This window comes from Lissotriton helveticus, chromosome 6 (assembly GCF_964261635.1).
Source record: "Lissotriton helveticus chromosome 6, aLisHel1.1, whole genome shotgun sequence".
NCBI lineage: Eukaryota > Metazoa > Chordata > Amphibia > Caudata > Salamandridae > Lissotriton > Lissotriton helveticus.
In genome coordinates, this window is record NC_136067.1 from 163377327 (window position 1) to 163402204 (window position 24878).

Sequence of the window (24878 nt, forward strand, 5' to 3'; positions counted from 1 at the left end):
AGCACCGAATCTGCTTTGGTGGAAATTTCTGAGGGCATCCAGGAAACTTTAGATGCAGTGTGTCCTCCTGGACCTGTCAGCAACGATTAATATGGTGCAGCATGCCCTGCTCCAGACCCGTCTTCAAGATATTGGCCTAATAGGGTCTGCATGGAAGTGGTTGAAATCCTTCTTTGAGGGCAGAACTCAGCAAGTCTTGATCCCTCCTTTCACCGCCAACCCCCAGAATCTGTTGACCGGGGTTCCGCAAGGTTCGGTCTTGTACCCTCTGTTGTTCAACATCTATGTGTCTCCCCTCATTCAGATGGCGGAGGACTTGGGTGCTAAAGTCATCACATATGCTGATGACACTCAGCTCCTTTTCACTTGGAATAAAAATGAGTCGCCACTTCCCAATGTTAAAACATGCCTGACACCAGTATTTCACTTGGCTCAGCTGAAAAGTAATGAGGATAAAACCGAGATTCTATTCTTTGGTTACTTCCTTTCTCAGTTCTGACACTCTTTTTGGCCAGATGAGCCTCCTCGGCCTACCCCACGGGGTCAACCTGTAAAGTACTTAGGGATCTGGTTCGATGAAAAGCTGAGCTTTTGCCCTCAGATTAACAAGTTGACTTGAATGTGCTTTGGCATCTTTAAAGCACTAAAACAATTTCTGCCATTACTCCTGCTTTCTTCCACAAGGGAAACGGTTACTCGAGTGCTTATCAACTCGCGCATCGACTATGCCAATGCACTGTATGTTGGTTTGGCCGGCTTTCTACTGAACAAGCTTCAGGTAGTTCAAAATGCTGCGGCTAGAATTCTTCTCAGCCTCCCTAAGAAGGTCAGGCAGCACCTTCGTAACCTGCACTGGTTACCGGTAAAGGAAAGGGTGAAATTCAAGTCCCCGGTAATGGCACATGTTGCCCTCCATGGGCTCGGCCTGGTGTATCTGAGAAAGCGTTTTCGCTCTTCTACATTGCTATTGGCTTGTACTCCAAGGTTCCGGCAAAAAAGAACAGGTGGCAGCTCCCTTTTGTATATGGCAGCGGTGGCCTGGAACCAACTTCCACTTGACTTACTGCCGCCTTCAGGAGCCAAAGGTCTTCAGGAAGAGATTAAAGACCTTCCTCTTTAATTAACCTATCTCCCTATTTCTGCTTCTTATCACTGTGGGCTAGTGCCCGAACAGTCTTTTGAGTACCTGTGCATTTTATGAACTACTATAACATAACATGTTTATTTTGTGCTCTTATAATTCATTATTTGTTGTCCATACATATGATTTTTATGGTGTTAGCATATTTTTATACGTATTGGAAAAGTGTGTGCTTGTCGATGCTGCTTTATTAATATTTAGTAATAAATATTATTAAACTAGGAGTGTTTGTGATTTAGTGAGGTTAAATGGTGTAGTTATTGTCTAGGTATGAGAGGTCCAAGTTGTTAGTAAAGAGAGTTACTTTCAATGCTAGGAGTTCATGCACTTGTTTGAAAATGTATGATTTGAGTTGGGTTGGGGATTGTTCCTTTGTTAGCTCCTGGTATCGTTGTGCTGTTATAAGTATTTCTAAGAATTGGTGGAGTGTAGAGTGGCTTTTTCCAAAGGTTCCCTGGAAGGAACTGTGCAACGCTTTCACTGCTTTATTTGTATTTGCTTCTTGGGCTCTGGTGCTGTCATACACATTACAGCATGGAATATGGTACTTAGGTTGATGTCTGTGGCCTGATTGATGCAAGTGGCCAACCCAGGTATCCGCAAAATAATCCAGTTAGCGACTACTGTTACAGAGTTGTATGCTAAAGATATTAGCTTTTATATTTAGAGTACAAATTCTAGGTTAGTTCCATATTCTATGATCAGGGTGGGTTTTGTAGGTACCACCATATGCTCTGTTTAAAGTAATAGTAGCATTCCTGAATTGCACTTTGAATTGTAATGTGTGGGTAGATTTTTAATATGGTCTAAATCTATGCCTGTTCAAAATCTATGATGGTTTTGGTGGGTTATAGTTGTTCATTTGTTGTTTATGTGTTAGCATTTCATTGTAAGTTGTGCATCGTTTATTAGGTAAACGTGCACACACTAATGGGATGTTCGTATTTTGATAATGACCATGAATTGTATATATTTGACTGATTTGTAGACGGCATGGCTAAAACGCCTTGAGTTAAGGTTAGCAAATTGTTGGTAATTCCCCAGACCTGTTACCTTCTTTGAAAAAAAAGGGAGGAGGATGTAGACCCGATAGAAACAATGACTGGGTTGAAGCAAAATTAGCATCAAGAATGCCGCCAATTTCTACTCGTATTTGGTTGATGCTGTTTAAATATTTTCATAGATTGTATTATAGAACTATTATGGAAGATGGGTAAACTTCCGAACCTTCTGTGTTCTAGATGTAATGATCACAGGGCCTCCTGCTTTCACGTAGGTGAATTAATCTAATTTTGAGTGGAGATGGGAAGGGAGAAATATATGAACCCCAAGGTTAGATGAGTGGGGTGGTTCACACTGCGAAATACTACTTATGGTTCTGGGCTTAATACTAGCCAAGACAGACATCTCAAAGTATTAACACACACCAACTGCACCCCAGAGGAGGAATGCCTTAGAGGGGTGAATTACTACACTGTAACAGAGGAATTGGTTTACAGGGTTCGAGGGTGCCCTAAAAAACAAATATGATTTGGGGCAAGAGTGGCATTATTCACAATGAAATGTTGTGTAACTGTAACCTTTTTGAAAGTCTTTCTCTCTGTTGACGATTGAAAATTTGACAAACAGGTTTTTATTCAGTGACACCTGTGTTTGCCCTATCAGAACATTAAGGGGTACCACTTTGTGACTGTGCTTGTTATTTGGGGGGTGGGAATCAATAAAAGAATGTTCAAAAAAGGTTAGTAAATTGGTATTTGGCATAAGTGATTATTTGTGTTATTATCATATAGTAAAACTGTTTATTTTGATGTGTGGTTATTACGTGTTGGGCATGTCTATATCTTCTTATTTTTTGGGCCCTACTGGTCTTTCCCTACCTGTTGTACATATTCTGGCAATTATTCTTTTTAGGGCTGGTATGCCAGGGAGTCGGCTTGCTGCTTGTTCAGGAACGTTTACTATAATATATTTATGTATTTAAGTATATTTAAGTATTTTACTGTTGGCTCCTGTATGGTTTTGGCCTCTTTTAGGTCCTGTAAATATTCCTGACTTCTATTTCAGTAATTTAAGGAAGATGGTTATGTTTCCAAATATTTTCAATTATTATTATTATTAAATTAAATTTGTAATGCGCGCAGCTACCCAAAAAGAGTTTCCCGGCGCCTAGCAAATCGCTAGAGGGAGAGTGAACAGGGGAGCATTTACTGCAAAAAGAGCCAAGTCGTAAGGTTTCTTCGGAAGCTAAGATACGAAGAGTCGTTTTTCAGAGAAACAGGAAGGGAGTTCCAGATCTTAGGACCAAGGAAGGAAAAGGAACGGCCACCCATTCTTACAAGTATGAATCTAGGGATCACAAAGTCCCTATGAGCTGTGGAACGCAGGAGATGAGATGGAATATAAGGATGGATGAGCTCTTGAAGATACAATGGTGCGATGCCTTGTTTGATTTTAAACATATGACAAAGAGTTTTGAATTTGATTCTTTGATCAATGCGAAGCCAGTGAAGATCGCGTAGGAAAGGCGAGATGGAAGCCTGTCTGGGGACTTGGCAAAGAAGGCGTGCTGCAGAGTTCTGTACTACCTGTAGCTTTCTCAAGACCGTCTGACACCCACCAAGGTAGAGAACGTTGCCGTAGTTGAGGCGGGAGGTGATGGGTGCCTGGACTACCGTTCGTTGGGTTGAGACAGGGAGCATCCAGATGATCTTGCGGAGCCATCTCAAGATCGTAGAACAGATGGCAGCAACATTCACCACCTGTTGTCTCATGGAGAGGTTTTCATCGATAATAAAGCCCAAATTACGGACATGAGTGACCGGTCGGGGAAGGGGGCCCATTTCCTGAGGCCAGTGGTGAGTGCCCCATAGGTCCTTGGGCTTGCCCAGGATGACAACCTCAGTCTTGTCCCCATTCAACTTCAGAAAGTTGAGGCGCATCCCCTCTGTCAATTGCCGTAAACCACACTGAAGGGCAGATGTTGTGACGTCCTTAGTGGTGGATAATGAAAAAATAATCTGCATATCGCCAGCATACGAATAGAGGGATAGACCCGCGTCCTCCACGATGTTTGCCAGGGGTCTAACATAAATGTTGAAGGGCAAAGGGCTCAGGATAGACCCCTGTGGGACTCCGTGTGCTGATACACAGATCTTGGATGAAGCCTTAGCGGAAAAGACCTGAAAAGTAGTACGACCACAGGGGAATGAAGCAAGCCAGGAATGGGGCGAGTTTGGTAAGGAAGTTAAGCAAGATGTTATGTGACACCGTGTCAAATGCGGCACTCAGATATAATAAAAGGAGTGCCGCAGTTTCCCCTTGGTCCAGATGTTGACGAAACTTCTCAGTGACCCCAAGCAAAGCAGTCTCTGTTGAAAATGTGGCTCTGAACCCAGATTGGGAATGATGAAGAAAACCAACTTTTTCAACATAATGTGTCAATTGGGTGTTAAGGTGCTTTTCTAGGACCTTAGAGGAGGCGGAAAGCAGGGATATGGGCCTAAAATTAGACAGTACGGAGGGATCCGCTCCAGCCTTTTTCAATAAAGGAACGACCATGGCCCGCTTCCACTCAGGGGGGACCAGGGCCTCCCACAGAGAAGCGTTAAGAAGTTCTATAAGAACGCCTTTAGGTGTTAAAGAAAGCTGACGTAGAATGTTAATGGGCAGTGGGTCAAGTGGAGAGCCAGACTTGACACTACTTAAGCAGTCATGGAAGGACTTCTCATCAAATGGGAGCCAAGAGTGGAGCTTGGCTCTCTGATTATAGATACTGTAGCACGTGGGGTGGGGCAAGGAAACCACACTACACAAGGAGGAAGGAGAGAAAGTAACCCATAAATAAGTTCAACCTTCTGTATGAAAAAGTCGGCAATGTTATTGCATTGAATCTCATCAAGGACAGGGGAGGGGGATGGCGTCAGAGCCAGCCAGCTTCTTCACTACAGAAAATAGGGCCTGAGGGCGATTCGATGCCTGAGTGATTGTGTTTGCAACATAGGAAGTTCTTGCTGCTTTACACGCTGCATGGTAACTTTTAAGGGCAGCTTTGTAATCACCTTAACGAGTAGGGGAGTACGATCTCCTCCAACTTCTTTCTAAGGCTTTGCACATGGACTTGGTGATTTTAAGATCGTTGGTAAACCACGGGGCAGGGGGATAATGCGTGCAACTGCGTTTAGGCACGGGGGCAGACAGATGTCTTTAACCAGTCCGAAACAGCAGTGTTTAATGAAAGCAAGGGTAAATTAATATCAGGTATGTTAGTTGACAGAAGAGTGTTAAAAGAATCAATGTTCAGCTTATCCCAGAGTCTGAGACTGCCTAAGCTAGTTGAGGAGGCCATTGTCCTCGGCGACAAAATCCGGCAGATTAAATGGGGTTGCAAAATGATCGTACCAATCTAACCGAAGAGCGGGGATACTACAGTCATAGCAGAGGTTAGACAGAATTGGATCGAGAAGATGTCTTGCCATGTGAGTAGGGCCCTGGTTGCATAGCCGTAGATTTAAGGCCTCCAGATAAAAAAAAAATGATTTCATTTTTAGTGGTAGCCCTACTGTAGCATGCATTTAAATAATATTTGGAGCATTTGCAGTGTGTTTTCTCACTGGTGGTGTTGCTCATACTTTTTAGGTATTTCTTCTATAATTTAATAGCAGCCTCCATTTTTTGGATTTGAGATATTTTGCTGTTTCTGCCATTTTATATGTGGATTTAAAAGTATAGAAATATACATTCCTTTTATTTAAAAACACTAGGTGATGTTATGTTCATTTTAACATGTTTACATTGCGGGTTGACAATTTAACTGCATTCTTTTATATTGTTTTACTTCATTTTAGTTGTAGAATTTTGTAGGTCGGCTTGATGTTGTTTTTAGCACCGTTATTTTTAGTTAGAGTTTGTTTGGTTTATTTTACTTTGTTAGTATGTTAAAGCTTTAGTTTAGTTTTAATTTTAGTGTTGTGTTTTGGTTACTATACTTACTTTTGAGGTGTTTTTTTTAAGTTCTTAGTAATTCACTGTCTGTGTCTTTTATTTTATTTTCCTTTGAGCCTTTCTTCTTCTTGTAGAGCACTTGTGTTGGGGAAATATAGTTTTAATTTTTCATCTCACCATAGTTTTAGTTGTTTAATATTTTGTCAGCTTACACTGATTGTCAAACTTACTTTGTCTGCATTATTTAGTAGTTTGTAGAAGTGTTGCAGCCTTCTTTTTTTGCAGTCCAGCAGAATGACATCATCATACTGTAATTCTTTTAAAGACGCATTTCGTGTGCAGTTTTGTGAATGTTTTATAATGTTTCTTAAATGCAAAACTGTTTCTATTTGTTAACGGTTTTTAATTTTAATTTAATTTGATTGGTTGGTTGAAGATTAGTTAGAATGTTGTTTTGCACCATTTATGCTAAACGCCAATCAGTGTTTTCTTTATGTATCCTTATTTATTTAATGTATGTATTAATCTACATATTTTCATATGTGTGTGTGTGTGTGTGTAACTTTAATGTAACAGTGTGTCTTTTATTTAGAATTATGTCAATTTTCCGGTGTTCGATATTTTGTTTTTCGTGATTGTTGTTATGGTTCCTTTGTTTTTATAGTTAGCCAATATTCATGATATCTTTTCTGTTTATGATGTTTAAATATTTTTTCCGTGAGAATTTTGTCATTAACATTTTTGTGCTTACTTTTCAAGTATAGGGTCGTAATATTTATATTATGGATATTTTTGGCGATATTTCTCTATGTCGATATTGTATTCTCAATATAGTGTCATACAACTTTATAATCCATCATGGGTTGAAAATGTATATTCTGTTTGTAGGGAGAATATAAATGATAGATTTGCACTGCTACTTGAAAATCTTTACCAAAATCCACCAACTAGTTTTGTTACAGGAGATGACATAATTATTGTAGCATTTGAGAAGACGAGTTATTGATTAATTAGCTGTTTATTGTTATCATGAATTCGGGTTGCGAATTTGTATTGATTTTATCACTAGTTCTATCGATATACACTCTGACTTAAGGAATGTGATCATGCTTTCATTAGTCACACACCTTTGCCTATACAACTGATATGGCTTTAACTATCAGTAACCATTTTTCTCTTAGATAAAACAGTACGCGTTTTCCTAGTTTCTCTACCACGCAGTTCATTTTTATTTGCAGAAATAGTGGATTATTAATGAGTGTAAAAGTATAATAACACTAGTTCTATTCTGTTTTGTAATCCATGTTCTTACATGGTGGTGTGCTACTTCCATCCATGAAGGTACTCGGTAGGATAATTCTCATCCTTGCTGACCTAAATCCAGTACATTGAGAAAAGCAGAGACTGGACATATGTCACTGTTCATTCATCATTCTTGTGCAGTAGTATATCTATTAGCTTGAACAAGTGACTGTCAAAAGAGGAAAGGAAATTGTCAGAACTTGACAGCCATATACCAGAACACCCATATTTTTTTCAGTCATTGAATATTATTTTTCTTGTTACTGTACTGTATCATAAGCAGTGCTCTTGGGAGATAGAACACTTAATTTAAAATGGAATAGGATGAAAGAGTTCAGAATACTATGTACAATAACAGCGGATAGGCTTGACATATAGGATCTCAATTTTCTCGTGATCCAGCCCAACCAACTATATAGTCCCATAAAACAAACATAAATAAAAGCTATAATATATCAGTAAAAGAGGCATTTTAAAACTCGTCTGGAAATCTGAAGAGGTACTGTAAGCTGTATAGTGCTGTACAGATATAAATGATATGGGGCTCACACATTCATCCACAGAGTAGTACAATACTTACTTGTCTTTGGTCGCAGAAGTCACTGCTTTGGTGGGTGTGGTCACTTGGAGATGATCTGAAGTGGGGGAACCTTATTGTGAATAAGGTTTTCTATTTCAACATTTCCACATAGTATTAATTTAGTTACAATGGGTTCAAATATCTAGAACTCTTTTGAGTCCCAACGTGTCCAATAATGCAGACATATGCAAGTACAGATCTAAATTTAAAGGGTAAAGCAATTTATAATGCACAATCTCTTGTCTGTCAAGTATTGATGACACATTTATAGAGTGTACTGAAATAGAAGTTGATAATTCTATTCCAACATTGAATTCTCTCCATGTGTTGCAAAGACACAAAGCACAAGAACAATCAATGACCTTGACGTAAATGTACATTTCAATTAAATAAATATGACATGGAGGTGAGGCCTGGAAGCAAACATGGCACAAGTATAATCTGGTGTCTCTGCCACTTTTTCACCATCCGTAACCATCCTGATGCTTAATGCCCTCTGGACACTTCCACATCGCTGCTATCAAGTCAGGAGAGTGGGCAGCGCTGGAGGGCCACAGAGGCATGAAAACTGGCCACTAAAGCGCTGAGCTGTGACGGAGCAACATGGCAGCCAATGGGAAGATGTCATTTAGGCACATTTGAGTAGGGGAAAGACCTGCAGAAGGCACTTCAGTGGAGCAGCACCTGTCCCAAACCTGTCGCTGGACCAGATGTGAACAAAGCAAGAGCCCTGGATGGTGAAAACTCTGCTGAACCCCAGGCTCAAGGTAGCACTATTCAGCAGCCCATCCCTGGTGGAGAGAGAGATGGGGGAGAACTGAGCTCTGTGGAAATGGGATCTGAAGTTCCCAACAAATGCGATGATGAAGGGATCTCAGATCCCCTCATGATGACAGATCATTATTCATCACGATTATGGACTCCCCTAGATAGTCCTACCACCTGTGGCAGTGTTGGATAATCTCCTGGAATGTTAGAGGTCTAAATAATGAAATCAAGAAAGGAGCAGTGATGTAATATGTTAGCCGACAGACAAGCCTGATTTTGTCCTCCTCCATGAGACACACCTCATGAGTACCAGATGGGGGTACCTAGAATGATACAGCTACCCAAGTGTTTTCCATGTGGGTTCACCACCAGTTCCAGGAGTGTGGTTATCATTCTACGGAATGCCTTCCCCTCATGGACATGGTGAGGGTTCATGTTGATATCTGGGACATTAGAGGGACAGGAATGGATGTTGGTTAGTGTCTATGCCCCACCGGTCTGGTTGAAGATTACTTGACCCAGGTCACTGAGATGGTCACTGACACCCCTCAGGGCTTCACGGGGATAGGGGCCACTTTAACTCAGTGATGGACACTAAGGTAGATGTGATTAGCACAGCCTCCACCACTAGATCAAGAGCTCTCCTCAAGTGGGTGTCCGTGCTAGGTCTGATAGACACCTGGTGCAGATACAACAATACGATGACACAGTTATGTTATGTTATAAATTTTGTAAAGCGCTCAGCTGCCACAGCAAAGTGGCGTCCCGGCGCTATATTGGGCAATAACACAACCAGATGGAAAAACCAGATAGAACAAGGGAACAGATTTAAAGAAGTGGAAACAAAAAGGTCTTGATAGCTCTTCTAAAAGACAGCAGATCCGGTAGGGCACGAGTGTCAACGGGTAGAGTGTTCCAAACACTCGCTGCCAGGACACCAAAGGAGCGACCACCAACTCTGGTCTTCCTGAAGTGAGGGACACATGCCAGAAATTGACCCGTCGAGCGTAGAACTCTGGAAGGAATATAGTAGGAGATTGCCTGTGCAAGGATTGGGGGGGATGAGGCCTTTAAGATCTTAAAAACCAGGCACAGGGCTTTGAACTTTATCCTCTGTCCGACGGGCAGCCAATGAAGGTCATGGATGGTACGTCTGGCAGAACAGAATTTAGGCAGGCCTAAATATATACTTATACTGTATACTTATTAATCTGTGCAGCACTGTTCCACAGCGCAAACTGATTATATATTCATCATGGTAGTAGATGCCACGGAGATAGTGCAGGCCCACATTCGTCAAAGTGACTGTCAGACAACTCCCCAGTGGAGATGGTGGTCTGCAGAACGGACAGAGGAATCAGAGTTTCTGGAGACTGAATGCCTGTTAGCTCCAAGATGACCCTTTGTGGATCTACTCAAGGAGGCCACAGTAGAATACTATAAGCTCAATCTACCCTCAGTTTCCTTTGCTCTAACTTTATGGGAAGCCTTGAAGGTGGTGATCTGATGTAGAGTCATATCAGACATTCGAGCTAAAGAGACAGGCGTCAGGTGGTGACTTTCCTGGAGAATGAAATCTGCAACCTTGATTCGCATTTCGCTGCCTCCCCTACAGAGGAAGTCCTCAGACAGCTCAAGCAAGTCAAATCCATGCTAAGGCATGCCCTACTGAACTCTTCCCATAGAAAGCACATAATATGTGAATGAGGGGCCAAAGTGTGGAAAATGCTACACTGGCTGGTGAACCACAAGTTAGAGAAACAGATGGACCCATCCTTAAGAACATAGCCAGAGGGTTTGGTCTCTAACATTCAGAGATTGTGATGGCCTTTGCAGATTACTTCAGGAATCTGTACACCAGTAGTCTTACATGTGGGCAGAGCTAGGCTGCGTGATACTGAACAATCTGCTACTTCCTGCTATTAGCAGCAGGCCATTCAGAGCTGGAGCTTTGCATCACCCAATAGAAGACTCACCAGGGGATATCTGAAATGCACTTAGGAAAACCACCCAGCTCGAACAGTTACCCTATGGAGTTTTTAAAGAAATTCACCTCTCTTCTCCTACCACACCTACTCAGTATCTATGAGGAGGCTGGTCAGGCAGGCTCACTTTTCCAGGACTTATGGGGTACTACCATAGCAATGATATTGAAAGAGGGTAGGCCTTGCAGGACTGTAGCTCTTATTGCCTTTTCTCACTTATAAAGACCGAGGTGAAGATCCTGGCCGAGGTTCTGTTGAATAGAGTATCTAAGGTCATGCGTTCGCTCATCCATGGAGACCAGAATGGCTTCATGCTAGCCCCTGGCACACACCATTGTCTCCGTAGGGTGAATGTTGCACTGGTTCGAGCATCCAAACTAAAAGGAGACACACCCTTCATATAATTTGACTTTGATAGAGTGTATTGGCCTTTCTTACACCAGGTGCTGCGGAGAATGGCTTTCGGCCCTTATTTTCATGAATAAGTACAGATGTTTTAGGCAAGGCCATGTGCAAGGGTTAGGGTCAATGGGTTTTTATCCCATCCTTTGAAATACAGCACACCGCCAGTCAAAGGCGTCAGCTCCTCCACCTCCTGTTTGCTGTAGTAATTGACCCACTATCCCGTTGGACACTCTTGAGTGGTTACTGCTGAGGAGGTAATCAGGAGGCCAGTGTCTCCCTGTACCCAGACGACCTCCTGTTATATGTCAAGCACCCTGTAGTATATTTACCTAGAATCTCACAGATTGTGAAAGTCTATGGCGAGACCTCAGGATTGCAGGTGAATTGGGACATATTTCCCAGTAATGGATCGTCCAGAGGGGTTTGGGTGGGATGAAGCTTTCAGAACCTTCCACTGTGTATTAATTGTGTTATGTACACTACACCCAAGCACACCCAATCATTATTTCTATGATCCAATCAAAGCATATTACACATGTTAGAGGATTGTAAAGAGAATAGTTTCCAAAAAGTCATTGTTCCAGTCTCCTGAGAATCAAACTTCAAAAAGTACACCAGTCACATTTCCAAATCAGGTCTTGTGTATATTATTTCAAAGGCATAAATGTAGAGACAGCAGCAGCCGACGCGCGTTTCTCTCGCAGGGCTTTTTCAAGGCTCAAAATAGAGTTTCATATCAAGGATTGTGGTTATAGCTGGCACATTTAATTCGATATATTGATGATAAACCTTCTACAAGTATTCACTTTCCCATAATGGAGCAGCAATGTGTATTCAATGTCGATGTGATAAGTCCAATTTATATAGTCGGGGCTGTGAAAAGTATCGCACAATCCAAGAATAATCCAAGTCGGGCCCTTCGGACCTTGATACGTCCGGAAGCCTGTAATGTAACAGGCTTTGTCTCGGACTCGTTCGCTCTCTCCAATTCCGTAGCAGATCTTGTTCTGATTTAGCTGAGAGAAGAACTTTCTCGAACTCCATTGATTCTCCCTGCCCAGGGTGTTGAGCTTCATGTTTGAACACCCATGTCTTTCCCCAGATCCTTAATTTGGTTCTTTTGATGCTTCCACTTTCCTCTCAGAATTTCCCCTTGCCACTTTGCCTAATTTAGAACAGCGAAACTACTTTATGGAACCAATTTATTTTGTATTCTGCGCGCTCTATGTTATCATATTTTGCATCTTTTACCTTATAATATAGAAATTCAGATTGAACAATTGAGTAGATATACATGTTGTTAGATACATTGACTTACTGATTGATTGATTTGTAACTTGCCTAATTTGCTAATTAAACCTTCATGGTTTGTCATTTTTGAGGAGCCAATTTGGTTTCACTGTTATTGAAATGTATTGCCAATGCCAGCTCCTTTCATATGCTTTCAGTCGACAACTAGAGGTCCACACAACCAGTGGAGGATCCTGCATGACACCTTTACTAAAGCTTTTAGATACCGGGAGGTCTGCTGGATCAATTATGAGTATACGTTGAGAATATATAACTGAATTCCTGAATACTTCTTTCCTGGCTTAGCTAAGTCTTGCTCATATGCGGTTTCTTACTGAGTGGAAGTCACTGGATCTCCTACTCAACTAGACATTATTACTTTGCTTGTGTACGTTCATGTTACCTGGTACTGGGTATGCTTTTGCATACTGCCTTTAGTGTGGATTAGGATATGTCACCAGTCTTCATGTTGTGTGTTATTTTGTTTTCTGCCAGTGATCACCAGTCGACGATTGTTGTGGGACATCAGCTGTGAGATTTGCCCACCATAGCAACATGGAATAGGGCAAGGATACAGCAGGACCAACTGGGTAGCCATGCTTCTAGCCAGGTCATCCGTTGCAAATCAGAGTTTAGAGGATGGGTGTGATATTTATATCTTTCCGAATCTTCTGAGATCTTGTCATTCTCTGCAGATTTTGCAAGATCGTTAATGATCACAAGAGTTTTAATGGTGCTCCAAGATTTGCTTTCAGGACCTCCAAGACCACGAACCCACAACCCCACCACTCCTGTAGCACTGCTATGATGCCACAGCATTTGTCCATTCATTGTTGTATACCCTTCCATAGGTGCCACATCTTGTGGCTGTTCCTTTGGTGGTTGCCCAAAAGGGAAACAATGGGGGTTATGGACAGTCTATAGGTTCTAATGTTGGAGAGATGAAGGCCTTTCTGGCTTCGGTATAGATAAAAGCTTGGGTTTGAACACAGGATCAGCCAGTGATGTGTGCATGCTCGTGACAGCAATTTGTGTTGCTTAAATTGTACACTTATAACTTTCTGATATTTGCCTGCAGCTGCGAGTTGAAAATACAAATTTCTTTGGAGGAGGGAACCTTTACACAGGTAACACAGTCAGCTCAAAATGGATTTATCTTTAGGAGATGATGCAGAACCATTGACTGGATCGGTGGGATTTGCTATAACACTGATTAAAAAACTGACACCTGTGATTTTACCAAGGTGGATGAATCTGCTCACAGTAAATTGAGAGATGGATAGTGCAAACCACCTACCAACTTAAAGCATGGATGAGTCAGTTATAAATTGAAGTGCCAGAGTTGAAAAGATCACTACGAAAGGTGACTCATTCTATCTCCCCACTGCAAGGAGCATATGCTCAAATAATTGGACTAACAAAAGTGCATGGTGATCTCTCAGATGCAAACATGTCTGAAATACACAGAGACGTTAAGGGGCATATTCACAAGAAAATGTTGGAGCGCGGAGCTGTGCCGAATTAAGCAGCACCGCATTCCAACATTTTCAGAACGCATGAATGCGCCGTATTCACAAGAATATGGTGCACCACTGTGTTTCCCCTAGTGCTGGTACATAAAAAACAGCCTGGCAGAAGCACAAGCACCCTGCCACCATATAGCAAGGGTGCCTGCGCTGCAGGGATGATTGTTTATGCACAGGAAGGAACACCTTCCTGCACATAAACAATCAGTAATGGCGATTTGCACCTTCTATGTGTGCTGCAGAAAGAGCCAAAAAAGAGGAGAAATTAACAATTGCTCCTTGTAGAACCATTCTAATGCCTGGTATTCCATGGCGTTAGTTTTTGGTGCTGCCTCAGTCTTGCAAATCAGGGGCAGCATCAAAAAGCAATGCATGTTGCAGTAGAGCACCCACAGCAACATCCATTGCATGCCCCTCTGCCGCAGACGACTGCAACGGAAAAGGGCATATTTACAAGGTGGCGTTAACCCACACAAAGTGGCTTACGCCACCTTTTAAATATGGAAAATGGCACTGGGATACCGAAGCAATAAAAAAGTGACACTCCAGTGGCGCTGGGTGCTTGTAAATATGCCCCTTCGTTTTCCCTTATGAAGATCGACGCAGAGGAGAATATTCCATATTCTCTGCCTTGACAAACCCCATAGCAAATGTCTCCAAAAACAGTATGTCCTCCAAAGTATGTATGCCTGCCTCAAAACATTCTACCTAGCTCTGAGGGTGGTCACGGACTGGCCAACCACGGAGCACCTACGAGTGTCACCCCGGTCCTGTTCATGCAACGCAAATATGTTTGTATACTGCCGTTGCTGAAGTTACTAAGACAATGAGGTAATCACCATACAAAGCCAGGACAGATGCTATGGGTGAAACATGATTGATTATTCCTGGTCTATAAGGTTAGCATGGTATGTTTTGTAAAAAGAAATTGGAGTTTTGAATGAAAAATGATTATGGTATGGATTCAAACACTAGACTCCTGGTTAACCTTATATCGGAAATTGTCCACATTTTGAGGGACACCTAAGCCAACTTTGCAAAAATACGTGAACATATTCCTGTCAACTTAGAGGTACAACACCTTCCCCTTCTGGATCCACTAGCAGTCTATTTTTCTCCTCTTCAATAAACAAAACACCACTACAGCCCTAAATTTCACCACAGCCCTTCCCATCATTCATGTCAACCACACCATGCAGCCCACTTTTGCAAAAGAAATCCTTTCCCACTCCAACTACAATATAAACATTCACCTCTGTAGTTTAGCACAACAATTGTACACCACTGTTGAAACACCATCTCATTCACACTGGCCTGGACTGGCCCTAGCGGGCACCGGGCAATCCCCCAGTGCGCTGCACTGGTGGGGGCCGTTTTTGTTATAGGGCCGTTTTTGCAAAATTGGCCCTGTAACAAAATCGGCCGAAAACCGGCCCAGGAAAAGAGCTCAGTGGCACCTACCCCCCCCCCTCCCACTCCCCCCGCCCCTCAGTGGGGAGGTGGGGCCGGCCGAGCACTTTGCCAGGGCCGGTTGTGGTTCCCAGTCCGGCCCTGCATTCACCAACAGCATACATCCCATATAGTTGCCCTGTATGTGGCCCTTATCAGTCATTAATACAATTCTAGGTTATGTTATATTGTATGTTATGTTATAATATATATGTTATGTTTTGTTATGTCTGCAGCGTGCTATCACCTGGGAGGGTACCCTAGTGCTGAACAGGTGAGAGTATAGGTCTTCAGCATCTTATGAAACTCAAGAAGTGAGGAGGATGCTCTGATGTATAGTGATAGGTAGTTTAAGGCTTTGGGGTGATGTATGAGAATGCCCGACCTCAGGTTCTGCATATATGTGAGAAGTGTGTAAATAGGAGTCAGGCCGAGTGGAGGTGTCTGATTTGTGAAATGAGATGCAAACATTGAGGTAGGATGTGCCAGGGTTGTGTAGTGCTTTAAAGGTGTGAGTGAGGAGTTTGAACTTACACGGTTATGTATCAGGAGCTCCTTGAGGTGTGTTGTGATGTGTCTGCTGCGTGGGAGGTTGAAAGTGATTCTGACAGCCGAGTTCAGAATTATTTGCAGTCCTCTGGTGAGATGATTGCTATTCCCTGAGTAGAGGGAGTCCCATAGTTCAGCTTGCTAGTGATGAGGGTGTGTGTGACGATTTTGGGGATGCCGCTCTGGAGACATTTAAGGATTTTCCTCAACATCTTCAGGGTGCGGAAGCAGGAGGCTGTGACAGTGTTTACTTGGGCAGTCATATCAACATTGCATTGGCGGGGGTGTGTGGGTCTTAGTTAGGCTGGCCATTAGGTGCACTGCCACAGTGAGGCGCTCTTCCCGAAGATCACGACTTTTGTGCTATAAATGCTGTACCTTTTTAGTGTAACTGCAACAAATGATGGACGGAATGCTGAATGATTCAAACATTCTCCCCCAGTCAAGAGATCTGGGTTAAATCCATCGTTCTTTTGCCCACTCTGACACCCCAGTTTGGACCCAGCCATATGCAAATCAGTCTTGACCCTGTCCCTCATGGAAACAGTCCAGACCGAACTGCCAAGCCCGTATCGCAGTGCTTCCTAAACATTTTAGAACCAAGTCCCACTTTTTAGTACAATACACTTTCAAGACCCACATAGCTTTAGCAGACAGTACACTTCCCATCGAAATGGGCAATACATTTGCACAACTATGTAGTTTATTAGATAAAACAAGTTTGTGCACAAATGATAATGTGTGGAAGTCAGGGTGCAGTGAATATTTATTATTTGTGCAGCACCAAGCAAAGTGTCTTGATTTGCTCTGATCCTATTAAAATCTTTTTTTCCATCACTCAACAGAACTGCTGACAGGTATTTACATTTTGCTTTGCATTAGTTTAAAATGACATCCGACAGACTTTCATTTGCTTTCACACTTCATATACCCCAGCTCGAATGTCACATAATTCTCTTTACTTTTCGTTCTCTGACTGCAAAGTGAGAGGAGCTGGTGAACATCAATCCAATGTGTTGGAAAAAAAAAGCAACAGAAATAACAGCCTGACGTTTGACCTCTGTTTTTGATTCGCATGTCTTTTTAGCATATGTATTTTTATAGTCGAATATATCTTTGTATATTGTGCAAATTGTTGTGTCAAATAACGCAGTACTATAAGAAAAAAAGTAAAAAAATAATAAAACTATTGGTAAAGATACTTTCAAATTAACTGTGTTTGCGGACAACATTATTTTCTCCTTAAGATACCCCCTGACCTCGGTGCCTGCAGTACTGGAAGAGCTGCATGTATTTCACTCTGTCTCCAATTTAGAATTAATATCGCTGGGTGAGCTTCATCTGCCCCAAACCACCCCACCACCACAATGAGCAAAACATCTCCATCATGGTACACCCATCCCCTGGATCTTTGCCTTCATAAAATATCTGGAAGCACTGATAGGCATCCTACCACTCCATTGAATTACTCTAAACTCTTTAAAGATATATGACAGGACTTCCAGAAATGATACACGAAACAATTATCCTGGCTAGGCAGGATTGTGGTCCAAGGAATTGCCCTTCAGTTACCCCTTCAATTCTCAAGCAATTGCAGAGTTTGATAACTCCTACATATGGCAGAGCAACCCCCATGCATTGCCAATGAGATTTATATCACTTGATAGTACACAGTGGTCTAGCAATCTTGCACATCACATCCTACATGTATGTTTCCCAACGTAGATTTATAGTGGAGTAGGGTAAAAAAGAAATTGTTAAGCAATGGTCATTTATAGACCATCTCATAGCTGGGGCGTCCTTCTGGCATCTACCCTACCTGCACAAAATGCAAAGGCACTGGGATTTATACTCCTTACTAGGGTCACAATGACTGTATGGGATAAAGTTTACCTGAGACCAGGCTTCACCCCCTTTCTCTCCCCATTTATGCTGATCTCATGCATCCCAGATTTTAAGCCATCTGTGGTGAGAATTAGCTTTCAAGTTTGGAGAAAAAGAGATGCCTCATGTCTGGCTTGGTCTTCTCAAATGAGCAAAGTAAATACTTTGAGAACGTTTGAAACAAGTTTGGTCATCTGGAGAATGAGAGATTTGCCTACACTTAGCTCAGATACTAGTGTATCCACCCCACAATGAAATAGGGGCCTCTAAATCCCCTTACAAACTTTGAGAAATGGCTTAAGAATGGTCCTCACGATAGAGGCCTGATCACCACAATTTATTGACTTCTCACAGAACTTATTCCACATTATGAAACTCCTGGAAATAAGAGGTGGTAGAAGCCCGTTGTAGAATGTACGAACAAGAAGTGGGAGAAACTCTGTGGTATGGCATGGTCTTTTATGACTGCAGGACACCCAATATAAAATCTTGACTTGTTGGTATAGAACGCCCAAGAGAAGGGGACATGGGATGTAATCCAAGGTGATTTATGCTGGGGGTATGTGGGGCAGTGGGCAACTTATTACATCAATTGTGGAATTGTCCCAAGTTGAGTAGATACTGGAAGGAGATAATGAAGGAAATCAACAGAATATTTGAAATCATGATGCTAAAATGCCTGAATGTAGTCCTAATGAGAAGATCTTTGGCTTTTTAAGCCAGCTGAGATCACCTACAGGGAAGCAACTAGAGATGACGTGAAAGGCAGTAATACAAGTAATACTAACATTTTTAGGGGAGGTTTTAACGCCAGTGCTCTCAGCTTGGATTAATTAGATGTGGGATTAACTGACCATTGAGAAAATGATGTTGTAACTCAATGGCAAACATAAATCCTATGAATTGAACTGGCGCCCTTTTATTCTACTTTTTTTGCTCAACTACTAGGAGATTTCCTACCGAGGAGTTGGAGAGACTGCAATATAGAACATGTTTTCTTTCCATGTGACATAGCTCCTCATCGGCCAGGTGTGGGTGATGGTATGTGTAGTTGAATATGAAACTTAAAGGACAATAGAGACAGAACAATCTGGCTGTAAACAGGCAGACGCATGCCCTGGGGCAGACACCATTGAAAGGATACTAGTGAAGGGGGCAAAGACTGAATTATGTAAGACGTTCATCGGAAAGTTTTGACAAGGTTTGCCTCAAAGCAGTTTGCCTTATTGTCATAAAGAAATTTGCTGACTCATGCAAAAATGTCATTTGCACTGACCAGCCGTTGCGGGAAACAGCCTTATTGTGTAGTAGGGCAGTGCAAATAGCGGAATATGAAAATGCATTAGTACAATGCCCCTACTCTCCAGAGAAAAATAGTACTTCTGGATTTAACCTATGCACTTGTAGGACCAATTGTAACTGTTGTACCAACACCACAATTTGTTGACGTTTATGAGCTTCTGCATACACGGCATAATCCGGCATTCATTAGAGGCAAAGGTCGTGGATCTGGGCTCTGTGGGGGGCGGGGGGAAATGTTCACAGACAACGGAATAGGAGTTATTTATTTATTTAATCTGCCCTATTCCGTCTTCTATGGACATCCCCCTGCTCAGTGCCCCGCCTCACCACACTTACCTGCACCGGCCGCTACTACTTTGTTCTCTGGGTTAGACTCTTTATACCAGATTTCAAGATCAGTCTCAAAACACACTGCTCTATCTGGAGGTTGCTAGTGTCCCTTACCTTGTTAACCATGTCACCATAAAATGGGAAGCCCTGAACTGAGACAAGATGTAAAAGGGACAGAAGACTAATACTTTCTGTGATTGTGATTTGCTGTAATATGATGCGATGATACCAATTGTGCTGACGAAGCAATCCAAATGTTAAGTATAGACATATTCATTTGTACATGGTGTGACTCACATCCCTCCCCTTGTTTATGGGCTGGGGGCGGGGGCGGGACAAATAACTGAACTGTTGTGCTACCTTCTTCCTAAAATCGATAAATAAATAAAAATAAATAAAAAAGGGTCAACATGCTAAGCTGTAAAGCTGCTATGTTAGTAATGCACTTGCTCGTGTGTGTGATCTTACCCTCTTTCCGTCCAAAGTGTAGAGTTTCTTCACTGTGCAGTGCAAGAGTTCTGAAACATCTTCAAGGAAGGCCTTAAAGTTCCGAGTATTTCTCCTGTTCAGCATTATTAAGCGCCTAAAAGTAGGATCCATGTTTTTGACCAGTGTGATCTTCTTATGTAGCTTTGTTGCAGGGTGGGAATGAGTCGATGAGTACTCTTCCAGTGGGCCCTCTGGGAGCAATGACCGTCGAGCACTAAGCGTGCGACTGGCTCGATGAGGAGCCGTCTGGTTTAAGGGTGCGGTAGCACTGACGGGTTGCACATACTTCTTGTCAGAGCAAAGGTAGCAGCCCCCATCTTCCAGCTGGTCTAGTCTGTTGATACAGTGAGTTCCCCGGGGTGTGGTTATTGTCCGTACCCCGAATGGCAGGGGCACCCTATTCGAGAGGTCATCCATGAGGGTGTTGATGCTTTTAAAGCTTCGTTGGTTGATCGCCATCCTTACACCACTGAACTGGGGGTCCCCACTCTTGAGGAAGGTTATCTTCTTGGCCGGCACGACGTCAGTAACAGCATTCGCTCGGACAACTGGTGGAAGTGGCGGTTCATGGCTTGAGCGGCTACTCCTGGCCAAGTATTCATTAGCCGGTGCCAGATCCATTCCAAGTGGTCACGGGAAACTGAAAGAAAATAAATCAAAGAAAACAATCAGTTGTCTTATCTAAAGTCAGCAGGAGTTGACAGAGACGTTATCCAGATGTCCTTAAAGAAACTAAAGACTGAAACATGATGAAAAATGTATTTAAAGGTAAATGCCAAAGAGAGACCGTGCCTTATGTAGAACCTTTACTCTCTAAGGGGTAAGAATTTTCTGTAAATTAAAATGACATGCTATGGGCGGAGCTATCAACGCCACTGGCTATATGCAGATGACACATCAAGGGGCGCTTGGGGCAGTATCTTACTTGCTGTAAAGGGTACGTCTGGTAATTGACCTCCTTGAGTAGATATGCCTTACACGTATTAATGCCTGGTAACGCGCATGATAGCATATACCTCTAAGGCGCCAAGAAACTCTATTCATAAGGCACAGCATGACGATTATGCAAATGTTTGGTTGCTGGGTTGGGGTGTTGCTGGCGAACTGTTACTTCTTATTTGCTAGTTTGTTCAGTTGCCGCTATGATGGGCTTATTGCTGTAACTGGTAAGCAACACACAGTGGGGCATTGTGTACACTTCATGTATATTTGTCTTGTGCTCATTTTTTCCAATTGTTTAATGTGAATATGGTACTATTGATGGAGCAAGGTTTCACATATACAGAAACTTGCTTGTACTTCGCCCTCTCAAAATAACCTGTAATATATTAACCAACATGTTTTGTTTACTAATATTTACATTTCACAACATTTCTAGTATCTAGGGGAAGCTTTTCTATGTGCTTTTACTAACATTAACTCAAATGTCCTAAAATGGCCGCCGCAACACGGGAATTTCACTGCGCATGCGGCTGCCACACTCACGTGGTGTGACGTCTTTTCCGCTTTGTTGGGAAATCTTTGCTTTTGCGCATTAGTGCCAGAAATGGCCGCTTTAAATCTCACATGCTCATGCTTATGCTGCAGCTTGTACTAAGCTTGTTTGTTCTGCTTAACCATTAATGCAAAAGTTAAAATAAAGTAATGGGGTTAAAATAGAGATAAGTGGTATACAGTGCATTCATTTATTTTTGTATTCTAATACGTTCTTCTTTGACTTTGCTGATAGCTCGTATTTTGGGCCTGAATACTGTCACATCCTCCATCTTGGGCGACGCTGCACAAGCGCACTTAAATCCCGAATTAGCTGAAGCATTGGCATTGAATCTCAGCCAGCACTCTTCTTACCCACGATGTTCCTGGGAACCTGCTCATCTGACCTCTAGCGAGGAAGCTACCAAATACAATGTATTCAAAATGTGTACCAATATTGCTGAGTGGAATAAAAGTGCATGGGAAAATAAATTATGGGCGGTAACCGGAATCAATTGAAACCAATATTGAAATTATCTCATCTTAGTATTGTGTGATGACCTCTCCTCGTCTTTCCAACCAATCACTGAAGGGGAACACATAGATTTGCAACATTTAGGGGTGGTACATTGCCCTCAAAATGGTATAACTAAGGTAGGTTTAGATAGAGAAATTGTCCGACTTGTCCAAATAGCTGACCTGACACTGACCCAAGGCACTCAAATGGCGATCTAGAACAAAGGTGCAGGCGGAGCACTCTGACAGAAGAATCGATTACCCTGTTGGGGTACCAAATTTGCTAGAAAGGGGTGTGACACTGGCGTTGCACTTAGAGGAGGTCACCTGTCCTGATCTGCACCTGTCTTGCCCCTTGGGCACCTGATTAATTGGGAGCCTAGCCCTGGTCTTTTTGCCCCAGCAAGTGACCAGGATTGGTCATTGCACCATTCTAGGTAAATATAATCTATGTGGTATGTCCTTGTGCTATTTCCCTTTCTCACCCTTCCTAGGTACCAATGTCTAAAGGTGTTGCTGTGATTTCTTACAAACTTTATGTCCTACTGGTTATATTCTTGCTTGTAAAATTCATAGTCACAAGATTGTGGCTTTATCAATTTGACTCAGAAAATCTCTCATAGATAAAGGTTTTAAAACTTTCCCCGAGTGAGTGGTTTATAACTGGAAAAGTAAATGTGTTTTAAATACTGCCTATTCAAACTCAACTCCCTTCCGATCCCTAGGACTTATAGCAAAGGTGACAAGGATTGGTAAGTCATGGTTTTAAAGGTATAAGTCCTAAAAGGACTCAAAGCACTAATAGGGTGATTAAATTAGTAATTAGTTAGACAGGACTACTAGTTCAAAGTGTGAATGTTATATGGGCCCAGGTGAGTATGGTAATATTGAGCTAGTTGGTCCCTGCGCGCTCTATCACTATTATATCTATTATTGTATATGACTGCTGCCAAACAAAGAATAAACCCAAAAAATACAAATTCAATTATTTGACTCCAACAGAAACCTGCAGCATCCTTTGTATCCCTTGCTGCTTTTTTTAAACCAACAAGATGGCAGCTTAAAGTAACAAGATGGTGGCGTTAGCTGGGAGTCTGAAGAGAGTAAAGTTACATGTGTAGATTTGCTGATGTGTCCTCTGTATAAAAGTGAAACACAATAGATAAAGAGAAAAATAATAGATATAGATATTTTAGCAGCCTGATATAGATATTATATATATATATACATATATATTTTGCATGGAATAGTATTTTACCGCAATAATGCATTATGGGAACAAGATGCTGGCAATTCCTCTATGATTAAGGCTATGCAGCTGAAACGCGTCAGAGACTATTTGCATGTTGCCGCCCACAAGCATGATAAATGTTCTTTACAACGCTACGGTGCCTCAGCCCAGTTCTTCAGTGTGTTGGTGCTAAGTTGCGGGATACTTCGTTCCCGTATTTTGCTGAGGCTGCCCTGCAGGGTCATGGGTTCCCTAAACGGAGCAACTTGTTTGGGAATATATATATATATATATGTATATATATATATATACACACACACCACACATATATATATAAAATAGATATAGATATTTTAGCAGCATGCTCGAGTACCCAGAGCAGACATGCCAGTGACGGCTGGCAAGTATTTTGAGTGGTGGGTATTTTGAGTGGAGGGGCGCGTGGTACTAAAATGAAAAACACATTTTAAAAATGGCACTTACCATCCAGGTTTGCCGCACAACATCATCCTGGTCTTTCCTCGAAGCTCCGGGACCCAGGAAATTGCACTATCCAATCCTGGCTCTGCTTTCATGCTGTTAAACAGCATGAGAGAAGCATTAGGATTGGACAGAGCGGCCTCTTTCAGCACTCTTAAGAGAGCATTGGAGGCGTGTGCTTTCTCTAATCCAGCTGTCTAAGACAGCTAGGTTAGAGAGGTTTAAAATGCACATGTCTGGCTGGCCATCGCAAGATGAATGGCCAAAGGGACATACACACTTTACACATAAGTGCACAGCTCCATGCTGCCACTCAGCAGCAATTGCTCTACCCCGTCCTGAGACAGGCGTTGCTGAAAAATAAAATGGAAATAAATCAACTTTTTACCATTTTACTTGTCAGCTCTGGGGGCAATTCTTTAGTGGGGCGACGCTCCACCGCTCTAGTGGAGGAGCCTCTCCGGAGACAAGCACCACCCAATATGACATATGCACTCTATCAACACAATTAGTTATATAGTAAATTACATACAAATAGCATTACTGGTAGGGTAAACATAATTTCCCTCCACATTGTCTAAATATATTTTACATATCTCTGCAGTAAATTATTGCATCCATTGCTTAGCATTCTGACTGACTGACTCATCTACCAACTGACTGACTGACCAACTGACTGAGAGCACATGACAACTTTTACAACCCACAAGGTATGTTACGTTTGCGTTGCAGTCAGCATATTTCAGGCAAGTACTTTGGAGTATTTACATTGCAGGTAAGTACATCAAGGGCCATTTTCAGTACCTTTACATTGTGGAACTTTACATCCCAGGTAAGTATATATATATATATTCAGTGAAAACACCAAATGTTAAAGTAACGTTACAGTTAGGTGTTATAAAAGGATCTGTTTTTTATGGGGAGGAGGCACGCTGGGAACGTTTTGTTAAGATTCATCAATTGGGACCAAAGTTATTAGCAAACCAATAAATGCTTCATCTATGGAAATGCCAACGTAACTATAACTACCTAGCGGTGACTGATAAAACAAACAATTAAAATTACATTATAGCTAAGTGAAAATGTAAGTTAAAACATAACATTTTAAACTCACAAAAATACTGCAAAATAACGAGTTAAAGTTAACTTAAGTAACTAAACTCACCCCCGCTATGTTTTCATCAATTATGTCATTTCAGATGTGGTATTGATGTCATCAATGATGACACAGAAT

At 42.0% G+C, this 24878-nt stretch overlaps 2 protein-coding genes across 2 annotated transcripts in view; one reads left to right on the forward strand and one right to left on the reverse strand.

Moving 5' to 3' along the window:
* Window positions 1–20565, reverse strand: part of RP1L1 (RP1 like 1) — a 152210-nt gene extending 131645 nt beyond the window's left edge. Inside the window, exon 1 of the mRNA XM_078647554.1 lies at window positions 19924–20565. Within this exon, the coding sequence (XP_078503680.1) occupies window positions 19924–20565 (642 nt within the window). The remainder of the gene's footprint in view (window positions 1–19923) is intronic.
* C6H8orf74 (chromosome 6 C8orf74 homolog) overlaps window positions 1–24878 on the forward strand; it is a 2015860-nt gene that overhangs the window by 562680 nt on the left and 1428302 nt on the right. The gene's annotated exons all lie outside the window — the stretch shown is intronic.